This window comes from Schistocerca gregaria, chromosome X, assembly GCF_023897955.1.
Source record: "Schistocerca gregaria isolate iqSchGreg1 chromosome X, iqSchGreg1.2, whole genome shotgun sequence".
Classification (NCBI taxonomy): Eukaryota; Metazoa; Arthropoda; class Insecta; order Orthoptera; family Acrididae; genus Schistocerca; species Schistocerca gregaria.
In genome coordinates, this window is record NC_064931.1 from 418,874,709 (window position 1) to 418,899,134 (window position 24,426).

The 24,426-nt window shown below is 45.0% G+C and overlaps 1 protein-coding gene across 1 annotated transcript in view; it reads right to left on the reverse strand.

The window, feature by feature from the left end:
* LOC126298785 (mucin-1-like) overlaps positions 1-24,426 on the reverse strand; it is a 96,473-nt gene that overhangs the window by 9,859 nt on the left and 62,188 nt on the right. The window contains exons 2-4 of the mRNA XM_049990245.1: positions 7,303-8,058; positions 4,415-4,636; positions 2,389-2,495 (exon numbers count right to left, since the gene is read on the reverse strand). Of these exons, the coding sequence (XP_049846202.1) occupies positions 2,389-2,495; positions 4,415-4,636; positions 7,303-8,058 (1,085 nt within the window). The remainder of the gene's footprint in view (positions 1-2,388; positions 2,496-4,414; positions 4,637-7,302; positions 8,059-24,426) is intronic.

The window sequence follows — 24,426 nt, forward strand, 5'->3', positions numbered from 1 at the left end:
CAGCGAAAAAAAAGAAAATACTCAGACCATTCTTTAAATGGGGCCTTCTGTGGCGCACGTCAAAGAATGTCACTGAAGAGAGTGGTTAAGAGAATCCCGGAATATATCGAAAGCAGGAAAACTGGTTTACTGGATGGAAGAGTATGCAAGAAATTTTCTGCTGACCACTATATTTGCATACCAGCAATGAAATAAAGAAATTAAAAGATCAAGGTGCTCGAAAATATCGTGAAACTATGTGATAGTAGGAACACAAGGAATCCTACTCAGGAAAATGAAGTAGTACTGGGATGGACGTAAGAAAAAACACAAGAGAAAATTGATGCCCAACGCTCTCTTACTGATTTGTAACAGACCAGTCGCGCTGTAACGTATATGTTTCTTCGCAGGCCAAGAGGCAATGAAGAGGATGAAAAGTTTTGAGAATTACGCTTAAAGGAAACTCAGTATGCGGATGATACGATTGTGAGATGCGACCAACTTGGGTGGCTGGACGAAGCATCCCTATCTTTCTTTGTCCTGATCACATGATTAGGACGCTTTCTGCCGGCAAATGGTAATTTTTGGCATTCCCCATATGCAGGCTCAGTTTTAGCTTCAGACGTCGTGTAACACACATGTAGAAACAAGCAATAGTGCTAGAGCGACGTTAATGTCGATTATATCGCGAGCATCTCCACTTGCTGCTGCGCACCATACCCCACCAATTTAATGGACCTCTACCAGTCAGAGATCCAAAATGAACAGACTCAGTGCTCTAGAAAACATCAGGAAAGTCCTAGGGGGTGCGGACAGTTTTTTAATTTTTCAAACACTCACAAGATAGGAAATGTAGATGAAACAGTTCGCGTTACAGAACTAATACAGTAGTAGGATATTCAAAATTAACATCTCTTAAGACATAAAAAAAATCGCATTTGCGTGGGAAAATGTCAGTGGGTAGTAAAGGCAATGATTCATAGTGTTAAGGACGGATTGGGACCACGTACTCAGCTAAAAAGCGCTACGTGTGAAACAACTGTACAGGAAGAGGGGTACATTGTTTCGAGTGTCCAACTACATTATTAAGCCACTGTCCATAAGCCAAGTGCTATCGAGCGTCACAGCTCATTAATTCAGATGTGTTAAAGGAGAGGCTGTGTCGAATGCTTATGGAAAGTTGGGGATTTTTCTGTGCGTTGTACGTTGGACCCTTACATCAGGGTATTCAGTTTCATTTTACACTAAAAACTGTGTTTTGATTAATCGATTCCCAGCAGACGAACTACGGGAAGAAATGAAACGTTAGTAGGGACGAGACTATGTTGATTATTAGAAGTAAACGTACATTTTTTAGAGAATGTGAGGAAATCTGTATACTAAGCAATAAGATGCTAAAGTTAACAACCAATCCTGGATAGTACGGGACAGCAGGGGAGATGCTGAACAAACAAAAAAAGAAAATTCTGGAGCACAGGACCTACGCGCATTACGCAGAAGTAAAAACTGTACGAGCTAGATAATAATAGAAGAATTCACCTAGCTTCTGATCCACAAATCGTTATGAAAAGTAGGCTTTTTACCAGACGATATGAGGGAAACCGAGGCACGTCGTACAAGAACTGTAGTTGGTAGAGGCTATAAGATGAGATATACAGCTTTCACTTCTTACAGTAGGTGGTGCCACAAATGAAATCCATTGTCGGGAGCGGTAACTGCAGGTTTGATGCGGATGACAGGTAATAAACAAACGTGACATCATTCTACACTTCTTTATATACACGACTGACCGACTGATTTGTAAATGGTGGTGAACCTGGAAGAAGACCTTTAAAATTTAATCTCAGGAATGAAAAACATAGCATAAGATTTGAAGAAAATTACAATTCGTCAAGCCTGCAAAGTATTTTATTTGGCTGGAAGGGCATGCGGTGTGGGGGGGGGGGGGGGCGAAGGAGGGAAGTACCTACAGTGTAAAATCATATGTTAGAAAAAGAGAACAGTAACACAATTCAATAAAAAATACAGTTTGCTGTTTGACAATCTCTAGGTTCAATAGAACGACATCATTACTCAGCCACATTCTGTCTTTTCACAGAGGGACGGCCGCCGAAATCACGAGAACATTTGGATGTCAAGCTGCGCAACTACTTTACGTTTAGTACTGCCATCTGTAAATTGTGAATTCGGAATACCTGAGAAATTTCTCTTTCGTAGTAGGTTCAAATGTGATGTACACGGCTTGGCAAAGAGTAGATGAACTACACCCGCGGAAACTGTGGACAACTGCTTTAGAATTCCGATTAAGTTCTAAGGAAATTGCCAAAGCCCGCGTGACAAACGATGCCGTTACGAAGATGGTCTCTGTGAGTGTGTGAGTGTTGTGTCAGCTACAGTGCTCTTACTTACCTCTTTCGTATCACCCTCTAGTAATGGTATAGAATTGAAACGCTCCACAAGTAGTGGTTGCTCAGGTTCCTGTGCTAAGACCACATCAGCATTGCCTGTATCTCCACCTGAAAGGAGAAACAAAGACAATGTTCAGATCAAGAAACTTTCTTCAAGTTCAGCTTATTTCTTCACGATGCTGTAATGTGTAAACTAATGAACATCTGACTTGGAGTTGCTTTTATAGATTGAGCTACTAACGTATAGGGTATGTACAGTTGGTTTGGGCTTTTTGAGACGTCTTTGGCTTTACATATCTACATCTACATTTATACTCCGCAAGCCACCCAACGGTGTTTGGCGAAGAGCACTTTACGTGCCACTGTCATTACCCCCCTTTTCTGTTCCAGTCGCGTATGATTCGCGGGAAGAACGACTGTCTGAAAGCCTCCGTGCGCGCTAGAATCTCTCTAATTTTACATTCGTGATCTCCTCGGGAGGTATAAGCAGGGGAAAGCAATATATTTGATACCTCATCCAGAAAAGCACCCTCTCGAAACCTGGCGAGCAAGCTACACCGCGATGCAGAGCGCCTCTCTTGCAGAGTCTGCCACTTGAGTTTGCTAAACCTCTCCGTAACGCTATCATGGTTACCAAATAACCCTGTGACGAAACGCGCCGCTCTTCTTTGGATCTTCTCTATCTCCTCCGTCAAACCGATCTGGTACGGACCCCACACTTATGAGCAATATTCAAGTATAGGTCGAACGAGTGTTTTGTAAGCCACCTCCTTTGTTGATGGACTACATTTTCTAAGGACTCTCCCAATGAATCTCAACTTGGTACCCGCCTTACCAACAATTAATTTTATGTGATCATTCCACTTCAAATCATTCCGTACGCAGACTCCCAGATATTTTACAGGAGAAACTGCTGCCAGTGTTTGTTCTGCTGTCATATAATCATACAATAAGGGATCCTTCTTTCTATGTATTCGCAATACATTACATTTATCTATGTTAAGGGGCAGTTGCCACTCCCTGCACCATGTGCCTATCCGCTGCAGATCTTCCTGCATTTCGCTACAATTCTCTAATGCTGCAACTTCTCTGTATACTACAGCATCATCCGCGAAAAGCCGCATGGAACTTCCGACACACATATGGTAACATGGCGGCCAAGATTCATTTCAGTTATTACAGGCTAGAGGGGTTTCACACTAGAACAGTCGTTGTAGTGTTGTCAGCGTAGGCAGGTGGGAGGAGGCGGAGGTTCTTACAGTCAATGGTGTAGTAATCATTATAAAGTAGGCAATGGAGACGATGGATGGCTTAGGACTGGGGAATCCCAGTTCAACTGCAAGGAGTTTAAGGTATAGGAAGGCTCCATTGCGGATTAGGTGGCCAGTGGTGTCTGCTGATTCAACGGAAGGACTAAACAGGTATAGCTGTGGTTCTTCTCAACGTAAACTGATGCAAATTTCAAGATAGGGACTGGAATTTATTTCCCACATAACTTTCTCTACGGTGATCTCAGGGTCTACCCCACTAACCACAACAGTGAGGTTTGGTGGGCAGTGAGGCAAATGTGGCTTTGACGTGCAAGGGGCAGGACAGTGAAGGCGGCCTGGGTACAAAGAGGAGACCTACTGGCGTAGGTTGTTGTTCGGATTCGAATCAGGAGATTTTATGAAAACTGAGTCTCTCCGGGAGATTCTTTTGAAATAGTGTGTTTGATTATGTATTTATGGATTTTTGGAAGGATCTTTGGGTTTAGGAATTCAGCTTCTGATCTGGATAACAAAGGAGTAGGTTTTTGGAAGATTTGGTTAAAAGTATCGGTAGATCTATTGTTGATGGATGGTTGAGAGAAAGTATTCTGGGTGGGTGTGGCGTCCCTGTACTCTGAAGCCCTTTACCGTTTGAGATTTTTGGCCGTTTTGGAAAATGGGCGTGTGCGCTGATACGTTTCGGAAGCTTACTAGGGATATGGGATGAGGTTTGTAGGACGGTGCGCGGTATGATGTAAGTATCTATGCGAATGTCACCTAGAGCCGGCGATGCCGGTACTGTGGTGACGATGAGAAACCCATTTGGTACTGCAGCTGATGGTGATGTGCCTGGCAGAGCAGTTGGTTGTGCTGGTGGCTGTGTTGATACTGGTGGTAGTGGTGGTTCGGCTGATGGCTTGGGCTGTGCGGCTGCTGAAGGCGCTGGTGCTGATGCCGCCGGTGGTACTGATGTCGCTGCCAATGCAAAGTGGTCTGGAGCTGAAAAAGTGATAGTCCCCGAATAAGGTGACTAGTATAGAATCTTGTACAGGAGGCTTTAGTGCCAATTAATCTGAAAGAAAATCAGAGTAGCATTGATAAAAGAGGGGCTACGTCAGCTCCGAGTTACTGTTCACGGCGTTAACGAGATGTAACAGGTCCGAAGTATCACCCTTACTGAAACTGTGTGTAACTCAGTCGTCCTATTTCAGTTCTGTTTCATTGAGGGTATTAAGGAAGGTAATTAGAATATTAGTGTAACGTTTTCATTGACTTACACAACAGTGTGTTAGAAATCCATATCAAATATGACTATATAATGGTTTTCCTTGTAAAACTTTTAGCGAAAATTAGCAAAAAAATTATGTACTCAGCGTTGTTCAGGAATTTCCGTCAGGGCGCTTACAGCTTATGTTATTTTGTAGTAGAATGTGAAAGAAATTTCTGGCCGTCTTTGTCTCTGTACTTTTGAGGTTGGACATACACAACGCCGAGTCACATTGAACAGCTGTTTTATAGGTTAGGTCGACCGCAACGAACTCTGTTGCTTTTTTTATTAATTAAATGTATATGTACCAGATCCTTTATTTTAATGTGTTGTTAAATTTGTTTCATTTTTGTAAAACCATATGCGGATTCGAGTACAGCGACCACTGGTACATCGAAGTCACAATCCACAGAATCAAAGAAGCATGCCTGGCCAAATATGGAATTCAAGAAAGAAACAGACTGAAGCAAAAAACAAAAGTCGCTGATTTATATAACACAGTGGGCAAACAGGAACTGTCGTTGGCCAGTCAAATAAGCCTTCGTTACTCTGCTGCCTCTAATGCTGCCAGTATCGTCAATGAAAACGTGGCAGAGCCACCACTGCAAACTCATAAATACAAACCAGCGGTAAAATTATCAGCAACTCAGTATTAAAATGTCTGGCGATGATGCATTTTCCGAAGTCGTCGAGGGAAAGTTATCTCAATATCAGCACATTATTATTACAGATTCAATGAAAAAACACAATGCTCATATCTAACCCACTTACGAAAACATGGTAGAAGAAAAAAATCGGTGTTACCTATCGGATACATACATAACCTAGACTCGTGCCGAAGTCAGAGTACAAACATGCTTAAATCATACATCAGAAGGAATTTTATATGTTCAATGTGAGGTTGATTTTAAAATGGAATTTAATAGCTTTTCAGAGCACAAACAAAAGTTTACTGATGGATGTGATTCGTACGCTAATTTTTTTTATCACAATGTTGGTTCTATTGCAACTAGTTTCTAGACAATTTATTACAAAAGAAGTTGTGATACGGAAAAATCTTACACCTTGGTCACTTCGTTTTCATTGACCAACAAGGCTACAATTTTTACATGAAAACACAGAGTCTACATTAAATGAGAAGAAATATACTGATGATCAAGTTGTGTGCTACTTCGTCTGAAATCATTTACGATTGCAAAGTAATAATAATCCGTTATTAAACATTTTTACAATGATGATGTACTACATCATCTATGCGTTGCTACCCGTACATAGCAACGTTAACACATTTTAATACTCTCGATTTTATAAAAAATATAGTGATACATGTTCTCAATATACGTTATGGATTCTCCGCCTTTTATGCCTGGATTCATTGCTTTAGTATTTACTTCACCTAGGATATAAACTTGCAAGTCAAAAAATGGCACTTGTGATCAACGGAAGGCAAAAATCGTTTTGAGATTCGGGAAAAAACAATTCACAAGGGATTTTAAAAGCACCTAGGGCTTCTTGTTGATCGTCAACAAGGTGGGTATGGATCCTCTAATGATAGCATCACTTCTCGTTCTCTTTTTGAAAATCATCAGTGTTTGCTCAAAAACAGGAGCTGGACGAAGATATCCTCCATCTATTTCACGTTACCTTGCAGGTCAGACTGAGCATCGAAAAATTAAAAAAAATATTGTCGTGATACTATGGAAATGTGCACAGACAATTTTTCTAGGTATTAAATGTCTTACCGCACAGTGCCTAGGTATTAGAATCAACAACATTGTAAATAGGTCATTTATCTGAAATTGCTCAGGAACTTATAAATAAAGATAAAAAATATTGTGAAGAGTCATCCAGGAAAAAATCATGCACCAGTACAATGGAAGATTTGTTACATTTCTCTCCTGCTGTCTTCAGATCCAGCCTGACCAAAATAAAACCCAGAAACCACGTTTTCGTAAGTGGGTTAGATAAGAGCATTGTGTTTTTTCATTGAGTTTGTAACAATCATGGGGTGATGTTGAGATAACATTCCCTCGACGACTTCGGAAAACGCATCATTGACCCAGAGCTTTTGATTTTTCCTGATTATGAGTCTGAAAATTTTCTAGAAATTCCTGATAAGTATGATACTGACTTTGATTTTAAACTTTATAGTCATCCCATCACTGAGAGCGACTGATTTTTATGTTTTCTAATTTTGGTTTTTTTAACTGTACATTTTATTTCATAATAGCTGAAATCTCAATGATTTTCAAAAATATCAGAATCATTATTTGCCATTTTAAATTTTGAGACTGTAATATGGAAGGCGTAATCAGCAATCTCAAATACCCTTATATACCAATTTACCTTTAAATGTAAAGCTTTTTCTATTTTCGGCTAAAATTTGTAAGATACAGACCACTGTATGATGGCTGTGATGCTGCTGATGTCTGCAATGTCACTGCCAATGGGCTGCATGCTGAGGACGGTCCAGCTCCCAATGACGATGTAGCTGCCAACAGTGGTCCAGATGCCAATGATGATCCGGCTGCTGACAACGGTCTGGTAGCCAATGACTGTCCAGCTACTGAGGATGGGCCAGCTGCTGAGGACGGACCGGCTGCCGACGATGGGCCAGCTGCTGACGATGGACCAGCTGCCGATGATGGACTGATTACTGACGATGGTCTGGTTGCCAACAACGGTCTGGTGGCCAACGATTGGCTGGCTGCTGAGGATGGGCCAGCTGCTGATGATGGTCCAGCTGCTGCTGATGGTCCAACTGCCAAGAGCAGTGCAGCTGCCAATGATTGGCCAGCTGCCGTGGATGGGCTGGCTGCCGAGGATGGGCCAGCTGCTGAGGATGGGCCGGCTGCCGAGGATGGGCTGGCTGCTGAGGATGGGCCAGCTGCTGAGGATGGGCTGCCTGCCGAGGATGGGCCAGCAGCCGAGGATGGGCCAGCAGCCGAGGATGGACGAGCAGCCGAGGATGGGGCAGCAGCCGAGGATGGGCCGGCAACCGAGGATGGGCCAACAGCCGAGGATGGTCCGGCTGCCGAGGATGGCCCGGCTGCCGACGAAGGTCCTGCTGCCAATGGTGGGCTGACTGTTGATGATGGGCCGGCTGTTGAGACTGGTACTGAAGCTACAGCTGCTGCTGCTTTTGCTCTTGCAGCTGAAAAATTCAAAGTTTTGATTAACATTGTGCTCTAAGACAAACAAAAGCACAGCCACAACGGATGCACAAGTGTACAACAGTTGAGAACACGGAGACAGAAGCAATACATGTACTGATACAAGCATTTACTGAGTAACTGTGAACAAAGTATGAGAGGTGTCTAAATAAAACCAGGTGGTGACCAGAATGAAAGGTACCAAAAGAAGGAGCAGAATGAAATTTAAATCTCAAACGCAGTAAGCCAACGTCCACTGATAAAGAATGTTCTTCTGCAGCAACCCATAGAGGGGATGGGTCAACACAGTCTCACCCGGCGTAAATTCGTATTGGTAAGCAATTTCCAAGTCAAAACAAGGCTCCGGAAGTAGACAACATTCCATTAGAACTACTGATATAGCCTTTGGTGAGCCAGCTATGAGAAAACTCTTACATTGGGTGAGATAAATGTATGAGACAGGCGAAATATCCTCAGACAGCAAGAAGAATATAATAATTATAATCCCAAAGAAAGCTGATGTTGACAAGTGTAAAAATTACTGAACGTTCAGTTTAATAAGTCACAGCTGCAATATACTGACATGAATTCTTTACACATGAATGGAAAACTGGTAGAAGCCGAACTCGGGGAAGATCAGTTTGAATTCCATAGAAATGTTGGGACATGGCGAGGCAATACTGACCCTACGACTAATCTTAAAAGATAGGTAAAGGAAAGGCAAACCTATGTTTCTAGCATTAGTAGACTTAGAGAAAGCTTTTGACAATACTGACTGGAATACTCTCTTTCAAAATCTGAAGGTGTCACAGGTAAAATACAGGGAGCGAAAGGCTATTTGCAGTTTGCACAGAAACCAGATGGCAGTTGTAAGAGTCGAGGGGCACGAATGGGAAGCACTGGCTGAGAAGGGAGTGAGGCAGGGTTGAAGCTTATCTACAATGTTATTCAATTTGTATATTGAGCAAGCAGTAAAGGAACCAAAAGAAAAATCTGGAGTAGTAATTACAATCCATGAAGACATGGCCGATGACATTGTAATTCTGTCAGAGACAGCAAAGTATCTGGAAGAGCAGCTGAACGGAATGGACAGTGTCTTTAAGGGAGGATATAAGATGAACAACAACAAAATCAAAATGATGACAACGGAATGTAGTCCAATTAAATTAGGCGATGCAGAGGGAATTAGATTAGGGAATGAGACACTTAAAGTAGTAGATGGGTTTTGCTATCTGGGAAGCTAAATAACTGATGATGGTCGAAGTAGAGAGGATATAAAATGTAGTCTGGCTTTGGCAAGAAAAGCGTTTCTGAAGAAGAGAAATTTGTTAACATCGAGTATAGATCTAAGTATCAGGAAGTCGTTTCTGAAAGTATTTGTGTGGTGTGTAGCTATGTATGGAAGTGAAACAGGGACGATAAATAGTTTAGACAAGAAGGGAATAGAAGCTTTCGAAATGTGATGCTACAGAAGAATGCTGAAGATTAGATAAGTACATCACGTAACTAATGAGGAAGTACTAAATAGAACTGCGGAGAAGAGAAATTTGTGGTACACCTCGACCAGAAGAAGGTATCGTTTGGCAGGAGACGTTCTGAGGCATCAAGAGGTCACCAGTTTAGTACTGCAGGGAAAGGGGGAGGGCAAAAGTCATTGAAAGAGACCGAGAGATGAATACACCAAGCAGATTCAGAAGGACGTAGATTGCAGTAGTTACTTGGAGATGAGGAGGATTGCACACGATATAGTAGTATGGAGAGCTGCATCAAACCAGTCTCTGGACTGAACACAAAAACAACAACAAGCAATTTTACCTAAAATGCCTTGAGTTCTTTCACATTTTTAGTGCGAGTCAAAGCTAGGACTGAAGTGACATGATAACGTAGACGGTTAACAAATTCCCGTTAAACCTCAAACTCCAAATACAAAATGGATGTTTGAAAAATTAATTTGACCAAGTTGCATTTCAACCCTGCAGTATGTAACACCGTGAACAAGGGCTTAAGTTATGTAAATGCTCGTCCATGGATGAACCAATCACGAAGTCATCGAGGTAGTTAATACTCCGGAATGTACATCAGTTATCAAAAAACGCTTGAAATCGCTGGGGGCGCTATGCACTCCGTACGAGAGGTGCTGATATTGGTACAACCCACTGCACGTGTTAGAAGGAGACTTTTAGAATCTTCATCCAACGGAACTTGTAAAGACGTTTCAGATAAATCACTTTTGGAGAAAAACTGTCTCCCGCAGAGTTTCTGCTGCACTGCGCTTATAGAGATGAGGTCTCCGGTAGACAGCGTGGCGGATAGCGAGTCGTGTGTACAACTAATGTGGCCCACCGCACGTCGCTGCTGCTGACCATCCCCAGAAGTAGCCGCTGGTGGAATATTCGAAGAATAGCGGTAGACTGGTGCAGCGGCGCGTATGACGTACAGAATTATGCCAGTTAACGCTTTATGTACTGAGGAACACAGAGAGGGATAGGAGGATCTCAGAATACGACAACGAAGTAATGGCAGTGGCTGTGATTGAACCGATGCTACATGAGACGGTGTCAGTTGTATTTTAGTGCAACCGTCCCATGTCGTTCTTAGTGTAACATGGCTGGGCGAAACAATGTGCAAGAGGCAGGTGCCAACGGCTACGGCGATGACTACGACGACGCTAGAGGTTCCCATGTCCGTCTTCAACGAGGCGGTCATTCCTGGTAACAAGACGGTAGGATTACGCCTGGCGGTGGCGATATCTTTCAAAAATGGTCCACCAAATTAAAGGAGGCACCACGTGACCGGCCACAGAGACGATGACTATGACTTCTTCGAAGAGTGCTAGTAAAACCCTGAAGCAACTCCTTTCTTCCTCGTGAACATACATACGGCCCCTTTTAACATAATTTTCTAACATTTCAGTAACTCATTACACTAGGCTCATATACTAGGCACAACTCTTGAAGACACTGAGTAACGATTTTCTAAGACAGTACTGTCTGTTATCACTCAAAGCTAGACGATTATTAAGTTACAACAATTACATTTATGACTTAGAAGAAACGACGCGTGTTATTGTACTCCTGTAATCTCATTCAGAGCTGCAAACATTGGAATATAAATGCGCGCCTCTTACTTTCCAGTAGGACTAGCACATTCATTCCTTTCACGATGATTCCGTGAATAGAACGGTAAGGAGTTTCAGTGTCTGGCACAATGAATGTGTTTTGGACTATGTTGAGGAGTATGAATGTTGACATGAACCGCTATAACCTGTATCCCAAACAGGGAGATGACCTGTGTGAATACCTCCATTATTGTTAAGCTATGTACGTGGAATAGCATGTACTATGCTGCATTGCCAAGACTCGTAGGGGCACCGGAGTAATAGGACAAAGTATGTACCACTCCACGTTGCATTGTTGCCAGATTTATTCAAGATGGCGAATCCAAGATGGCAGCAATAGATGTGGCAACGTCGCAATGATGTCATGGAGGGAAGTTCAAATTTTGGCAGGAACATAGGGCAATTGGGCTACAGCCACTAACCTAACCCCCTCCCCTGAGCCCTCCCCTCCCCTCCCCTCCCACCTCCCCTCCCCTCCCACAGCAAATGGCATGAAGTTCAAATTCCATCAGTATAATGCAACACATCATGGCTACCTCCACTCACCTAAGAAAATGGCGGGAATACAGGTCACCTGGGCTACCTCCACTAACCTAAGTCATCCAGCTGCCATCTCTTTCTAGGAATTGGAGGAAAAAGGACTCGCTCTGTGCTGTATATTTAGCAGGCAATCTTTATTTGAACAATATGAGGCAGTACTGGCATCCAGTGTCTCCACCACAAGGTCTGGAGTCCAACTGACGTAGTACACAGTACAGCCACCAGAGAGCATCGTCATCCCTCCCATGATGTAATCTGAGATGGCGGCCTAGAGGGGGAAAAAGGGTAGGAAAAGGACTTAGCGTGTGCTGAATAGGATGGACATATGTCTTTATTTAAGCAGTCCTTATTTAAACAATTTGAGGCAGTGCCTCCATCTGGTGTGTTCACCATGGGGTCCGGAGTCCAACCGACCTAGCACACACTACTGCCACCAGAAGGTGCTGTCATCCCTTCCACGACGTAATCCAAGATGACGGTCTGAGGAGGAAAAATGGCGGGAAAATGACTCAGTCTGTGCTGGGCTGCTGGAGAGAGAAAGGAGTGTACTTTATTTATTTTGGAACAGTTTATTTAGGGACGGCTTTACATAGTTTGTTTATTACACTGACACAAAATACATGCTCTGACTTTCTTGGGGTCGCAATTCACAGCCTACAGACGTGCAAACTACCAGTCAATCACCGAAATAATGCAGTACACTGGTGTACAGAAACGATAACAACTCATAAATTGTCAAAATAATGCATGTAAAAGGCTCTGCAAACACGCTTGATATATACAGCATACAGACCTGTTCACAAAACAATGTGACAGACACGAAAACACTCGTAAATCACCAAGATAATGCATATGTAATGGAATGCCAACACGCTCACAATGCTTAAACAGTTGGAAATAAAGCACTGCACAAACACTCAGTGCACATAAAAAAGGCTTTCGAACTATTGTCAAGTGCAATGTATCAGCAAACTGCTCCCCTACGCATACGCTGGGTGGCTAGCTCACGCCAGTCCCATATGCGAGATACCACTGGGCACCATTGCTTGTGTGATACTGGTGGATACTGACATCACAGGTCGTGCTACAGAAATCTGTTCCAGAACAACAACGACTGCTTCCTCCATTGTGATCCTAATGGGACATGCGAGCTGTGTCTTGCTGTGCACATGTGCTCACCTGCCTATCCTGACTGACACACTGCATCTAAATGCTTGCATAGTGACTCTCCATCTAAAATGTTCTCAATGTTATTTGGACATCACATGACTATATAAAATAAGAGCCAAGACGACCACTCGGAAATTGTATAGTGTCCCAGAAATAGTAAATGGTCGCTTTTGTGGGAGCTTTTGTGAACTGTCAATTTGTGTGCATGGAAATTCTGTTTACGAAAATAGCGTAGAATAACGCCGAATGCATTCCTCCTGATGCTCTTAACGTGGCACTCCATCCATAACGTGTTACCTTTCCTGGATATTGTTAAGTCCTGCTTTCAACAAACATCCCTGAAACACAAAAATTCTCACCACTATGTAGATACTCCTACGTCCCAGCATAAAGGATGTCTTGTGGATGAATGGAGCATTATGATTGGCTCTTATTGAACTTATCCGCCGAACTACTGATGCCAATGGTGTGGAAGCACCAGCCACCTTTTTTTTATCTTTCTGCAGACGAGATTATCAGCAGCAAAAACTATTTTGTTCAGGGCACCATATTGCATTGACAATTAACCCTCCAAAGTGGCCTACAGATGGTCAAATACCGAAAGACTCTTACTCAATCACGCTGCTCTGCCACAGATGACAGGAGCTTGAATATTAGAGTATGAAACCGTTCTCCAACCCAACAATATATCGCTGCATACCATGTCGACGTGGTAAACATACAATTCCTATCCTGTACCGTACAAAATTGCCCCTTTTTCATCATTTGTATAGCTATCGACTGCCAGACATTCTTACTTATACTGTGAAGACAGACAGCATAAGCACATGCATTGTAGGTCACCAGAGAGCCCTCAGCTAACCGAAGTTACTCTCAGAACTGTTTTTAAAAATTCAAGTTCAGCTTCAACTTCCCTCGGCACTAAAGCATTACTGCTTCCCGCCCTGACCTGCATGCTTGCTTGCTTTTCTACACCCATCTCCAGACTCTGTGATTACAAGAACATTATTAATTTCGCATGGTTTACCAGAATATCATACCATTTTCGCGATACTTCTTGATATCAAGCCCATAGCAATATCGCTTACATAACAGTATCGCTCGTACAACTTAATTCTGAAGATATGGACTGGAAGTTATTTCTCTGGAAACCAGAAACTTTAGCTACGTGAAGTGTGCAGTAAACCACTGAGTAACTAGAAACTTATCACATCTACAAAGAACTTTAGATGAAAACTTGAAAAAATTTGAGGAAACTGATATTTCCACTCGTGAATAATGATGTCATTGATGTAACAGATTCCAAATCATCCCTATAATTTACAAAATCAACCAAGGTGTTTCTCACATCCAGAGAACCAGCAATCGTTCTTCCACCTATCGTTTACCTGCTAGATGCACACACCACAATCGATGTTCCCTCAACTAAATAGAGGTGCAAAATGTACAGAAGCAGTCAACCGGACAATTTACATGGGAGGGTATAATGGTCCAGTACAAACACATATTTATATTGAATCTTCTCAAATTTCCACGTCATCATGGAAGCTGTCCAACCCATACTAAGTATCAGTTCGCTTTTCGGCCATCTAGAGGACTACATGGTGAAGTCAACTACATTCCTGCATCCCAACAGTCCTTTCCATTCGGATGGCTATTGTCATTAACGGGATACATGAATCATTCCTGCAACAGGTCACTGGCGCTGTACTACAAGCACACATAGGCAGACTCATCCTAGGAAATCGGTCACATATATATTTTATAACTATACTTACAATTAAATGTTACGATAATGGTCTCAGTTGAACGACATTCGACAGTGAGTGAAGTATCGGGAATACACCCTGCTGACGCCTTTGGCTCTGGAAATAGAAATATCTGTACCATTATTATGACTTGACGTACTCTCCCTTTTGCTAACACAGTACTCCACGTCAAATCCAGCGTCAGCGACTCATAACTGACTTTGAATAGCATGCATCTACTGACGTAGGCTCCGAATGCCGCTAATAGACGTAAAACCATCAGTAACGGTAGTGGAAGGATATGTGCTATGTGTGGATGGTGCAATGCGAGGTAAACATCGACAGAGTGCGTCCTTTGAAGAATGTCGACGGTCCGCATACAAAGTTTGGAGATCTTGACCCGAATTTGCTGTAATAAGCGGTGGTTGTTAAGGGCCGCAGGGCGCCGTATGACGTCGTGAAACTCTATTCCGAGACATTTGATGGTACCACTAAGCTGAAGGGGGTCGACACACGCTGGGGTCAACCTGTCTCCTATGGCCTTTGCGACCGATTTGGTGACGATACAGCTGCCGGAAGCCTCACCGTATGTGGTAATCCATTCCAGTGCGTTGGTTACATCGTCGCGATTGCGGAGCACGAGAACCAGGTCGTCTGCATATGCTGTACAGCGAAATGTGATGTCACGTAAGGTGAGTCAGGTGAGGCGTTGGCGGAGGCCACAGAGGAGCAGTTCCAGTGCCAGAGCCTAGAGTAAGGTCTACATCTACATTTATACTCCGCAAGCTACCCAACGGTGTGTGGCGGAGGGCACTTTACGTGTCACTGTCATTACCTCCCTTTTCTGTTCCAGTCACGTATGGTTCGCGGGAAGAACGACTGTCTGAAAGCCTCCGTGCGCGCTAGAATCTCTCTAAATTTACATTCGTGATCTCCTCGTGAGGTATAAGCAGGGGAAAGCAATATATTCGAAACCTCATCCAGAAACGCACCCTCTCGAAACCTGGCGTGCAAGCTACACCGCGATGCAGAGCGCCTCTCTTGCAGAGTCCGTAACGCTATCACGGTTACCAAATAATCCTGTGACGAAATGCGCCGCTCTTCTTTGGATCTCCTCTATCTCCTCCGTCAACCCGATCTGGTACGGATCCCACACTTATGAGCAATACTCAAGTATAGGGGGAACGAGTGTTTTGTAAGCCACCTCCTTTGTTGATGGACTACATTTTCTAAGTACTCTCCCAATGAATCTCAACCTGGCACCCGCCTTACCAACAATTAATTTTATGTGATCATTCCACTTCAAATCGTTCCGCACGCACACTCCCAGATATTTAACAGAAGTAACTGCTACCAGTGTTTGTTCCGCTATCATATAATCATACAATAAAGGATCTATCTTTCTATGTATTCGCAATACATTACATTTGTCTATGTTAAGAGTCAGTTACCACTCCCTGTACCAAGTGCCTATCCGCTGCAGATCTTCCTGCATTTCGCTACAATTTTCTAATGCTGCAACCTCTCTGTATACTACAGCATCATCCGCGAAAAGCCGCATGGAACTTCCGACACTATCTACTAGGTCATTTATATATATTGTGAAAAGCAATGGTCCCATAACACCCCCTGTGGCACGCCAGAGGTTACTTTAACGTCTGTAGACGTCTCTCCATTGATAACAACATGCAGTGTTCTGTATGCTAAAAACTCTTCAATCCAGCCACACAGCTGGTCTGATATTCCGTAGGCTCTTAGTTTGTTTATCAGGCGACAGTGCAGAACTGTATCGAACGCCTTCCGGAAGTCAAGGAAAATAGCATCTACCTGGGAGCCTGTATCTAATATTTTCTGGGTCTCATGAACAAATAAAGCGAGTTGGGTCTCACACGATCTCTGTTTCTGGAATCCTTGTTGATTCCTACAGAGTAGATTCTGGGTTTCCAAAAACGACATGATACTCGAGCAAAAAACATGTTCTAACATTCTGCAACAGATCGACGTCAGAGATATAGGTCTATAGTTTTGCGAATCTGCTCGACGACCCTTCTTGAAGACTGGGACTACCTGTGCTCTTTTCCAATCACTTGGAACCTTCCGTTCCTCTTGAGACTTGCGGTACACGGCTGTCAGAAGGGGGCAAGTTCTTTCGTGTACTCTGTGTAGAAACGAATTGGTATCCCGTCAGATCCAGTGGACTTTCCTCCGTTGAGTGATTCCAGTTCTTTTTCTATTCCTTGGACACTTATTTCGATGTCAGCCATTTCTTCGTTTGTGCGAGGATTTAGAGAAGGAACTGCAGTGCGGTCTTCCTCCGTGAAACAGCTTTGGAAAAAGGTGTTTAGTAATTCAGCTTTACGCGTGTCATCCTCTGTCTGGATATGCTGTTTCGAGTCACTTACTGATTTAACGTAAGAGCAGAACTTCCTAGGATTTTCTGTCAAGTCGGTGCATAGAGTTTTACTTTCGAATTCACTGAACGCTTCACGCATAGCTCTCCTTACGCTAACTTTGACATCGTTTAGGGTCTGTTTGTCTAAGAGGCTTTGGCTGCGTTTAAACTTGGAGTGAAGCTCTCTTTGCTTTCGCAGTAGTTTCCTAACTTTGTTGTTGAACCACGGTCGGTTTTTCCCGTCCCTCACAGATTTACTCGGCACGCACCTGTCTAATACGCATTTTACAATTGCCTTGAACTTTTTCCATAAACACTCAACATTGTCAGTGTCGGAACAGAAATTTTCGTTTTGATCTGTTAGGTAGTCTGAAATCTGCCTTCTATTACTCTTGCTAAACAGATAAACCTTCCTCCCTTTTTTTATATTCCTATTAACTTCCATATTCAGGGATGCTGCAACGTCCTTATGATCACTGATTCCCTGTTCTGCACTTACAGAGTCGAAAAGTTCGGGTCTGTTTGTTATCAGTAGGTCCAAGGTGTTATCTCCACGAGTCGGTTCTCTGTTTAACTGCTCGAGATAATTTTCCGATATTGCACTCAGTATAATGTCACTCGATGCTCTGTCCCTATCAACCGTCCTAAACATCTGAGTGTCCCAGTCTATATCTGGTAAATTGAAATCTCCACCTAAAACTATGATATGCTGAGAAAATTTATGTGCAATTTATTCCAAATGTTCCCTCAGTTGTTCTGCCACTAATGCTGCTGAGTCGGGAGGTCGGTAAAAGGAGCCAATTATTAACCTAGCTCGGTGGTTGAGTGTAACCTCCACCCATAATACTTCACAGGAACTATCCAATTCTACTACACTACAGAATAAACTACTACTAACAGCGACAAACACGCCACCACCGGTTGCATGCAATCTATCCTTTCTAAACACCGTCTGTGTCTTTGTAAAAATTTCGGCTGAATTTATCTCTGGCTTCAGCCAGCTTTCTGTACCTATAACGATTTCAGCTTCGGTGCTTTCTATCAGCGCTTCAAGTTCCGGTACTTTACCAATGCAGATTCGACAATTTACAATTACAATACCGATTGCTGCTTGGTCCCCGCATGTCCTGACTTCGCCCCACACCTTTTGCGGCTGTTGCTCTTTCCGTACTTGCCCGAGGCCATCTAACCTAAAAAAAAAAAAACGCCAAGTCCACGCCACACAACCCCTGCTACCCGTGTAGCCGCTTTTTGCGTGTAGTGGACTCCTGACCTATCCAGCGGAACCCGAAAATCCCACCACCCTATGGCGCAAGTCGAAGAATCTGCAGCCCATACGGTCGCAGAACCGTCTCAGCCTCTGATTCAGACCCTCCACTCGGCTGTGTACCAAAGGTCTGCAGTCAGTCCTGTCAACGATGCTGCAGATGGTGAGCTCTGCTTTCATCCCGCTAGTCAGACTGGCAGTCTTCACCAAATCAGATAGCCGCCGGAAGCCGGAGAGGATTTCCTCCGATCCATAGCGACACACATCATTGGTGCGGACATGAGCGACCACCTGCAGATGGGATCACCCTGTACCCTTCATTGCATCCGGAAGGACCCTTTCCACATCTGGAATCTCTCCCCCCGGCATGCACACAGAGTGCACATTGGTTTTCTTCCCCTCTCTTGCTGCCATATCCCTAAGGGGCCCCATTACGCGCCTGACGTTGGAGCTCCCAACTACCAGTAAGCCCACCCTCTGTGACTGCCCGGATCTTGCAGACTGAGGGGCAACCTCTGGAACAGGACAAGCAGCCATCTCCGGCCGAACATCAGTATCAGCCGGAGACAGAGCTTGAAATCGGTTCGTCAAACAAACTGGAGAAGCCTTCCGTTCAGCCCTCCGGAATGTCTTTCGCCCCTGCCACACCTCGAGATGACCTCCCACTCTACCACAGGTGAGGGATCAGCCTCAATGTGGGCAGTATCCCGGGCAGCCACAGTCGTAGTCCGATCGGGGGATGCGTGGGACGAGCTGGCCGTCCCCGACAAACCCCCATCCGAACCCCTACAGTGATGCCCATTGGCAACAGCCTCAAGCTGTGTGACCAAAGCCAACACTGCCTGAAGCTGGGAGCGAAGGGATGCCAACTCAGTCTGCATCCGAACGCAGCAGTTGCAGTCCCTATCCAGGCTAAAAACTGTTGTGCAAAGAACGTCTGAACTAATCTACAGAGAGCACAAACAAATCGACACAAAATTTAAACGGTTATTAATATACAAGATTGCCTAGTAAATGCAGTAATGCTGCTACTTGCGCACTGCTGACACACTGCTTCGCGGCAGAAGGAGACTACGCGATTTTACACTATTCAGGTACTAAAACGCGATGCTACAACTCTCAAATACTATAATACGCCCGAAATTTATGAATTTAAACAATGCATGTACCAAAACACGCAAAGAAATTAAGAATTAAACTATGTAACAAATGAGTGAGCTAGGAGTATACGATTTTCTGCTGGCAGCTGCTTATCCAACGGCGCAGGGAGCAGCACACTGTCGCACCGATCTGAAAATCGGGAGGGACTGCATGAGACGCCCATTAACGAGCATCTTTTAAGTCGCTCTACGGAGGAGGCGCATCACGACGTCTGTGAATTTCTGTTGGTACTGCATGCGTTGGAGAACGAACGTTAGGTAGGTGTGATCCACTCGATCGAAAGCTTGGCTAAAATCTAGTGATGCCAGCGCTTCCGGGATGCGGCGTGACCTCGTTAGGGCGAGTGTGTAACGGTATCGACACAGTGCTGTGTGGATGCTGTTAATACCCCCTAGGGAAGTCTGATCTGGCGAGATGACGTAAGGTAGGGTCGGTCGTAGACGGTTTGCTCATAGTCTGGTGAATATCTTCATGTCGCAGTTGACAAGTGTTAGCAGGCGGTAATCTTGTATTCGAGCCCCACCTTTAGGTTTGTGAACCAGTATAATTATTCCTTCTACGAAGGTCGCAGGGAGCGGCACCGCGGGGGACATAAGCTCCCGACAGATGTCTGTTAACTTGGGAATCAGTAAATATAAGTTCTATAAAACTCCACAGGGAGCCCGTCGGGGCCAAGAGACATAGTTGCCGCTCCTTTATCAATGGCGTCGATAACTTCGTCTTCCTTACTGTCGTTCAATAATTCAGTTTGTAAATCCTGTGGGATAATGCCATAAACCAGTTGTGAGACTCCTGTCAGCGTCGTCGGGTCGGAACATTGAGCAGAATAAAGTCGTGCGTAATGGTCGAAGAAGACTGCACCAATGTCACGTTGTGTGGTGTGGTGACGGCCGTCCTCAGTGATGATGGCCTGTATCAGCGCCCGTCTTCGCAGTTTAAGTTCTCGAAAGACATAGTACATTGAGGATCGTTCCGTTGCGAGTCTGTCAAGTGTTCGCTCTCGGTGGATCGTCCCTTCGAGGTGTCGGCGCATATGGGCTACGATCTGTGCCTTCGCACGCTGTGCGAGGTGCATTCAAGTTCTAAGGCCTCCGATTTTTTTTCTAATTAACTACTCACCCGAAATTGATGAAACTGGCGTTACTTCTCGACGTTATCGCCCTGCAGACGTACACATTTTTCACAACGCTGACGCCATGATTCCATGCCAGCGGCGAAGGCTTCTTTAGGAGTCTGTTTTGACCAATGGAAAATCGCTGAGGCAATAGCAGCACGGCTGGTGAATGTGCGGCCACGGAGAGTGTCTTTCATTGTTGGAAAAAGCCAAAAGTCACTAGGAGCCAGGTCAGTTGAGTAGGGAGCATGAGGAATCGCTTCAAAGTTGTTATCACGAAGAAACTTTTGCGTAACGCTAGCTCGATATGCGGGTGCGTTGTCTTGGTGAAACAGCACACGCGCAGCCCTTCCCGGACTTTTTTGTTGCGGTGCAGGAAGGAATTTGTTTTTCAAAACATTTTCGTAGGATGCACCTGTTACCGTTGTGCCCTTTGGAACGCAGTAGGTAAGGATTACGCCCTCGATGTCTCAGAACACGGACACCATCATTTTTTCAGCACTGGCGGTTACCCGAAATCTTTTGGTGGCGGTGAATCTGTGTGCTTCAATTGAGCTGACTGGCGCTTTGTTTCTGGATTGAAAAATGGCATCCACGTCTCATCCATTGTCACAAATGACGAAAAGAAAGTCCCGTTCATGCTGTCGCTGCGCGTCAACATTGCTTGGCAACAAGCCACACGGGCAGCCATGTGGTCGTCCGTCAGCATTCTTGGCACCCACCTGGACGACACTTTCCGCATTTTCAGGTTGTCATGCAGGATTGTGTGCACAGAACCCACAGAAATGCCAACTCTGGAGGCGATCTGTTCAACAGTCATTCGGCGACCCCCCAAAGCAATTCTCTCCACTTTCTCGATCATGTCGTCAAACCGGCTTGTGCGAGCCCGAGGTTGTTTCGGTTTGTTGTCACATAATGTTCTGCCTTCATTAAACTGTTGCACCCACGAACGCACTTTCAACACATCCATAACTCCATCACCACATGTCTCCTTCAACTGTCGATGAATTTCAAATGGTTTCACACCACGCAAATTCAGAAAACGAATGATTGCATGCTGTTCAAGTAAGGAAAACGTCGCCATTTTAAGTATTTAAAACAGTTCTCATTCTCGCCGCTGGAGGTAAAATTCCATCTGCCGTACGGTGCTGCCATCTCTGGGACGTATTGACAATGAACGCGGCCTCATTTTAAAACAATGCGCATGTTTCTATCTCTTTCCAGTCCGGAGAAAAAATATCGGAGGCCTTAGAACTTGAATGCACCTCGTAGTGTCATCTGTCTTTCCGGTGTGGGTGGCAAGGAGGCACATTCGCGAAGGACGGTGAAATAAAAATCGAGGGTGTGCCGCCACCAAGCAGCGGGCTCACGACCATACGTAATAAATATTCCCCTTAGAGCCGGCTTGGCGCGGCTTAACCACCAACTGATCGATGTAGGATACGTCGGGAGGCAGCTGGAGATCGCTGATGAGTGTCCCAAGTTCGAGGAACCGTGAATGGCATGGCAGCTGGTCTTTAGATGCTTGGGTGCTTTTCAAATCGCCCCCTAATACCAGGTCAAAGTGCCTGCACTGAAAAAGCGGTGTTAGTCCTTCTGCGAAGAACAGAGATGGGTCGCGACGGCGATTCATTCCGGAAGAGGCGTACGCAGTGATAAACTGGACACCTAGCACCGTTACGGCCATTCCTCTACCGTCTGGGAGATATCGTACTTCGTCCGCCTCGAGGCCCTCCCTAAGAAGAACTGCGACTCCACTGTCAGTTGGCGAGGCTTGGGACACATGTGCCATATTACCATACATACCCGGCAAATCGGCGGCGAAGACTTCTTGGAGAAAGACAGTGTCAACGTCTGTTGCATTGAGCACACTTCGTAAGTGTCCGAATGGGGTTAATGTTGATGGGCGCTATGCGATAGGTCTGTAGATCGTCCCCTGAAAGGGGGGCCGCCGTCAGCGTCGCCATAGAAGTTGGGGCTTATGATCTGCAAGCCGCGTCTGCGCCGTCATCTGTTGCTACTCGGGAGGGACCAAGGTGTGCGAGGAGAGACCCCTCTCCTCATCCACCACAGCGGGCGTAGAATCGTCTTCAATGTCTTCCGCCCAAGGCTCGTAAGTTAACAGTAGCTGCGGTGGAACACTTGTGAGCTGAGTGACCAAGGATGAATCCGCAGTTGTTCTGGTTGTGTGCCAGTGGCAGGCGCTGTGCTTTGATCTGTTTACCCGAGAGAGCGGAAACGGGTTTGTCGAAATCAGAGAAAGTGACAGGTGAGGGCCATCCTGTGTGATCCATTTTTCTCGTCTCGTCCGCCGTCCGGGCATCAACTGGAGAAGACGTCCGCTGGAGCCAATAGTCTGATGGTGTGTGACGTCGCTTTTTATGTTCCCTCGGTGACCTTTGTTTGAGGACGAGGGTTTCTGCGTTCGAAAGAGTGTGTGGTTCCCTCATCGCATCCTCCTCGGAGAGAGACGCAGAGGTCGGCATAACCCTACGTCGAGTTCCATTATTTATTCCGAATCTTCTTGTGGAGCCGATGGGCGGCTTTCTGCAACCTTTGCGGACTTTCTAAAGATGTTGCTCAATCCAGGACTTGCGAAGGGTGTGCATTCTTGTCTTCCGAGTGGTCTTTTGTCTGCCATGACGGTCGATCGTGTCACCCCTGCGAAATTGGGGAGGAGAGACGTCGTCGTAGGAAGTGGTGCCGCGTCATCTAACGGAATTTGTGTAACCCGACGTTGAATACACACCGAGTTTACATGACCCTCCTGGCCGCAAACAGAACAAGTACGAGGCTGTCTATCTTCCATTACGATTACTGAACATCCACCTATCACTAAGTAGGACAGTACATGTTTCTTTAATTTAATTATGACTTGTCGGACGCCGTTGAGGACCTGATCTGTGTAAAAGGTGTTCCATTTTTCTACCACGTGGCTAATTATCGTCCCATGTGGGCGGAAAGCAACTGTAACTACGTCCGACGGCACTTCGAACGGGAGTTCGAAGACTCTTAGTGTGCGTAATCCTAGACCTGCATGGTCAACGGTAACTGCTCCGTTGTGACCATCAGAGGGTTTGAACTTGACAGTGTTCGCACATCTGCTGACAACAGCGTGACATAACTCGCCATCGACCATCTTGACGTAAACGACGTTGTTTATGATGGACAGGTGGATAGCGATGATGTGCTGTGGTGGTGTTCCAAGTTCTTCACGAATGATTTCAAGGCTCGTGGTCCTGTGTGGTCGGGCTGGAAGCTGATCTTGACGGTAGATTTTTTGTACGAATGAGCCATAGCGAGTCAATGTCAACGGACGCGAGTGCTAGTTACGGCGAGGAAGTAAGCAAACTACGCGCGCTCGCCACTCTGCCGAAAGCAGATTGAACCCATAAGCCACAGAGGACACCGGAATTAGAGTGGCTGCGCGGATTTACCCAAGCACCCAACGGCCGGGCTAACAGGGAGACCGTGATATTGCTCCGAGGGATCTTCGTGACAATTCCTCACGATGTTCAGCATTCGTACTCATAGAATGTGTACACTGAAGTGACGAAAGTCGTGGAACAGCGATTTGCACAGTGGTTGACTCGAAACGAATAATTTAGAGCGATGAATCACGCTATATCCTGTGGCAATCCGATGGAAAGCTTTGAGATTGACGAATACCTTTGAAACGTTACCTGAAAAAAATTTGTAGCACCAGCAGTGAAATACTGAGGAGTTCCTGTTACGGTATGGTAACGCTTTTCGTGCTTAGGATGTGGTCCCCTTACTGCGCTGAGGAAAAGGCTAGGTGCGAAAGGATATGAACAAATGTTACAGGATTGTGTACTACGTTAAGTAGAGAAACAGTTCGG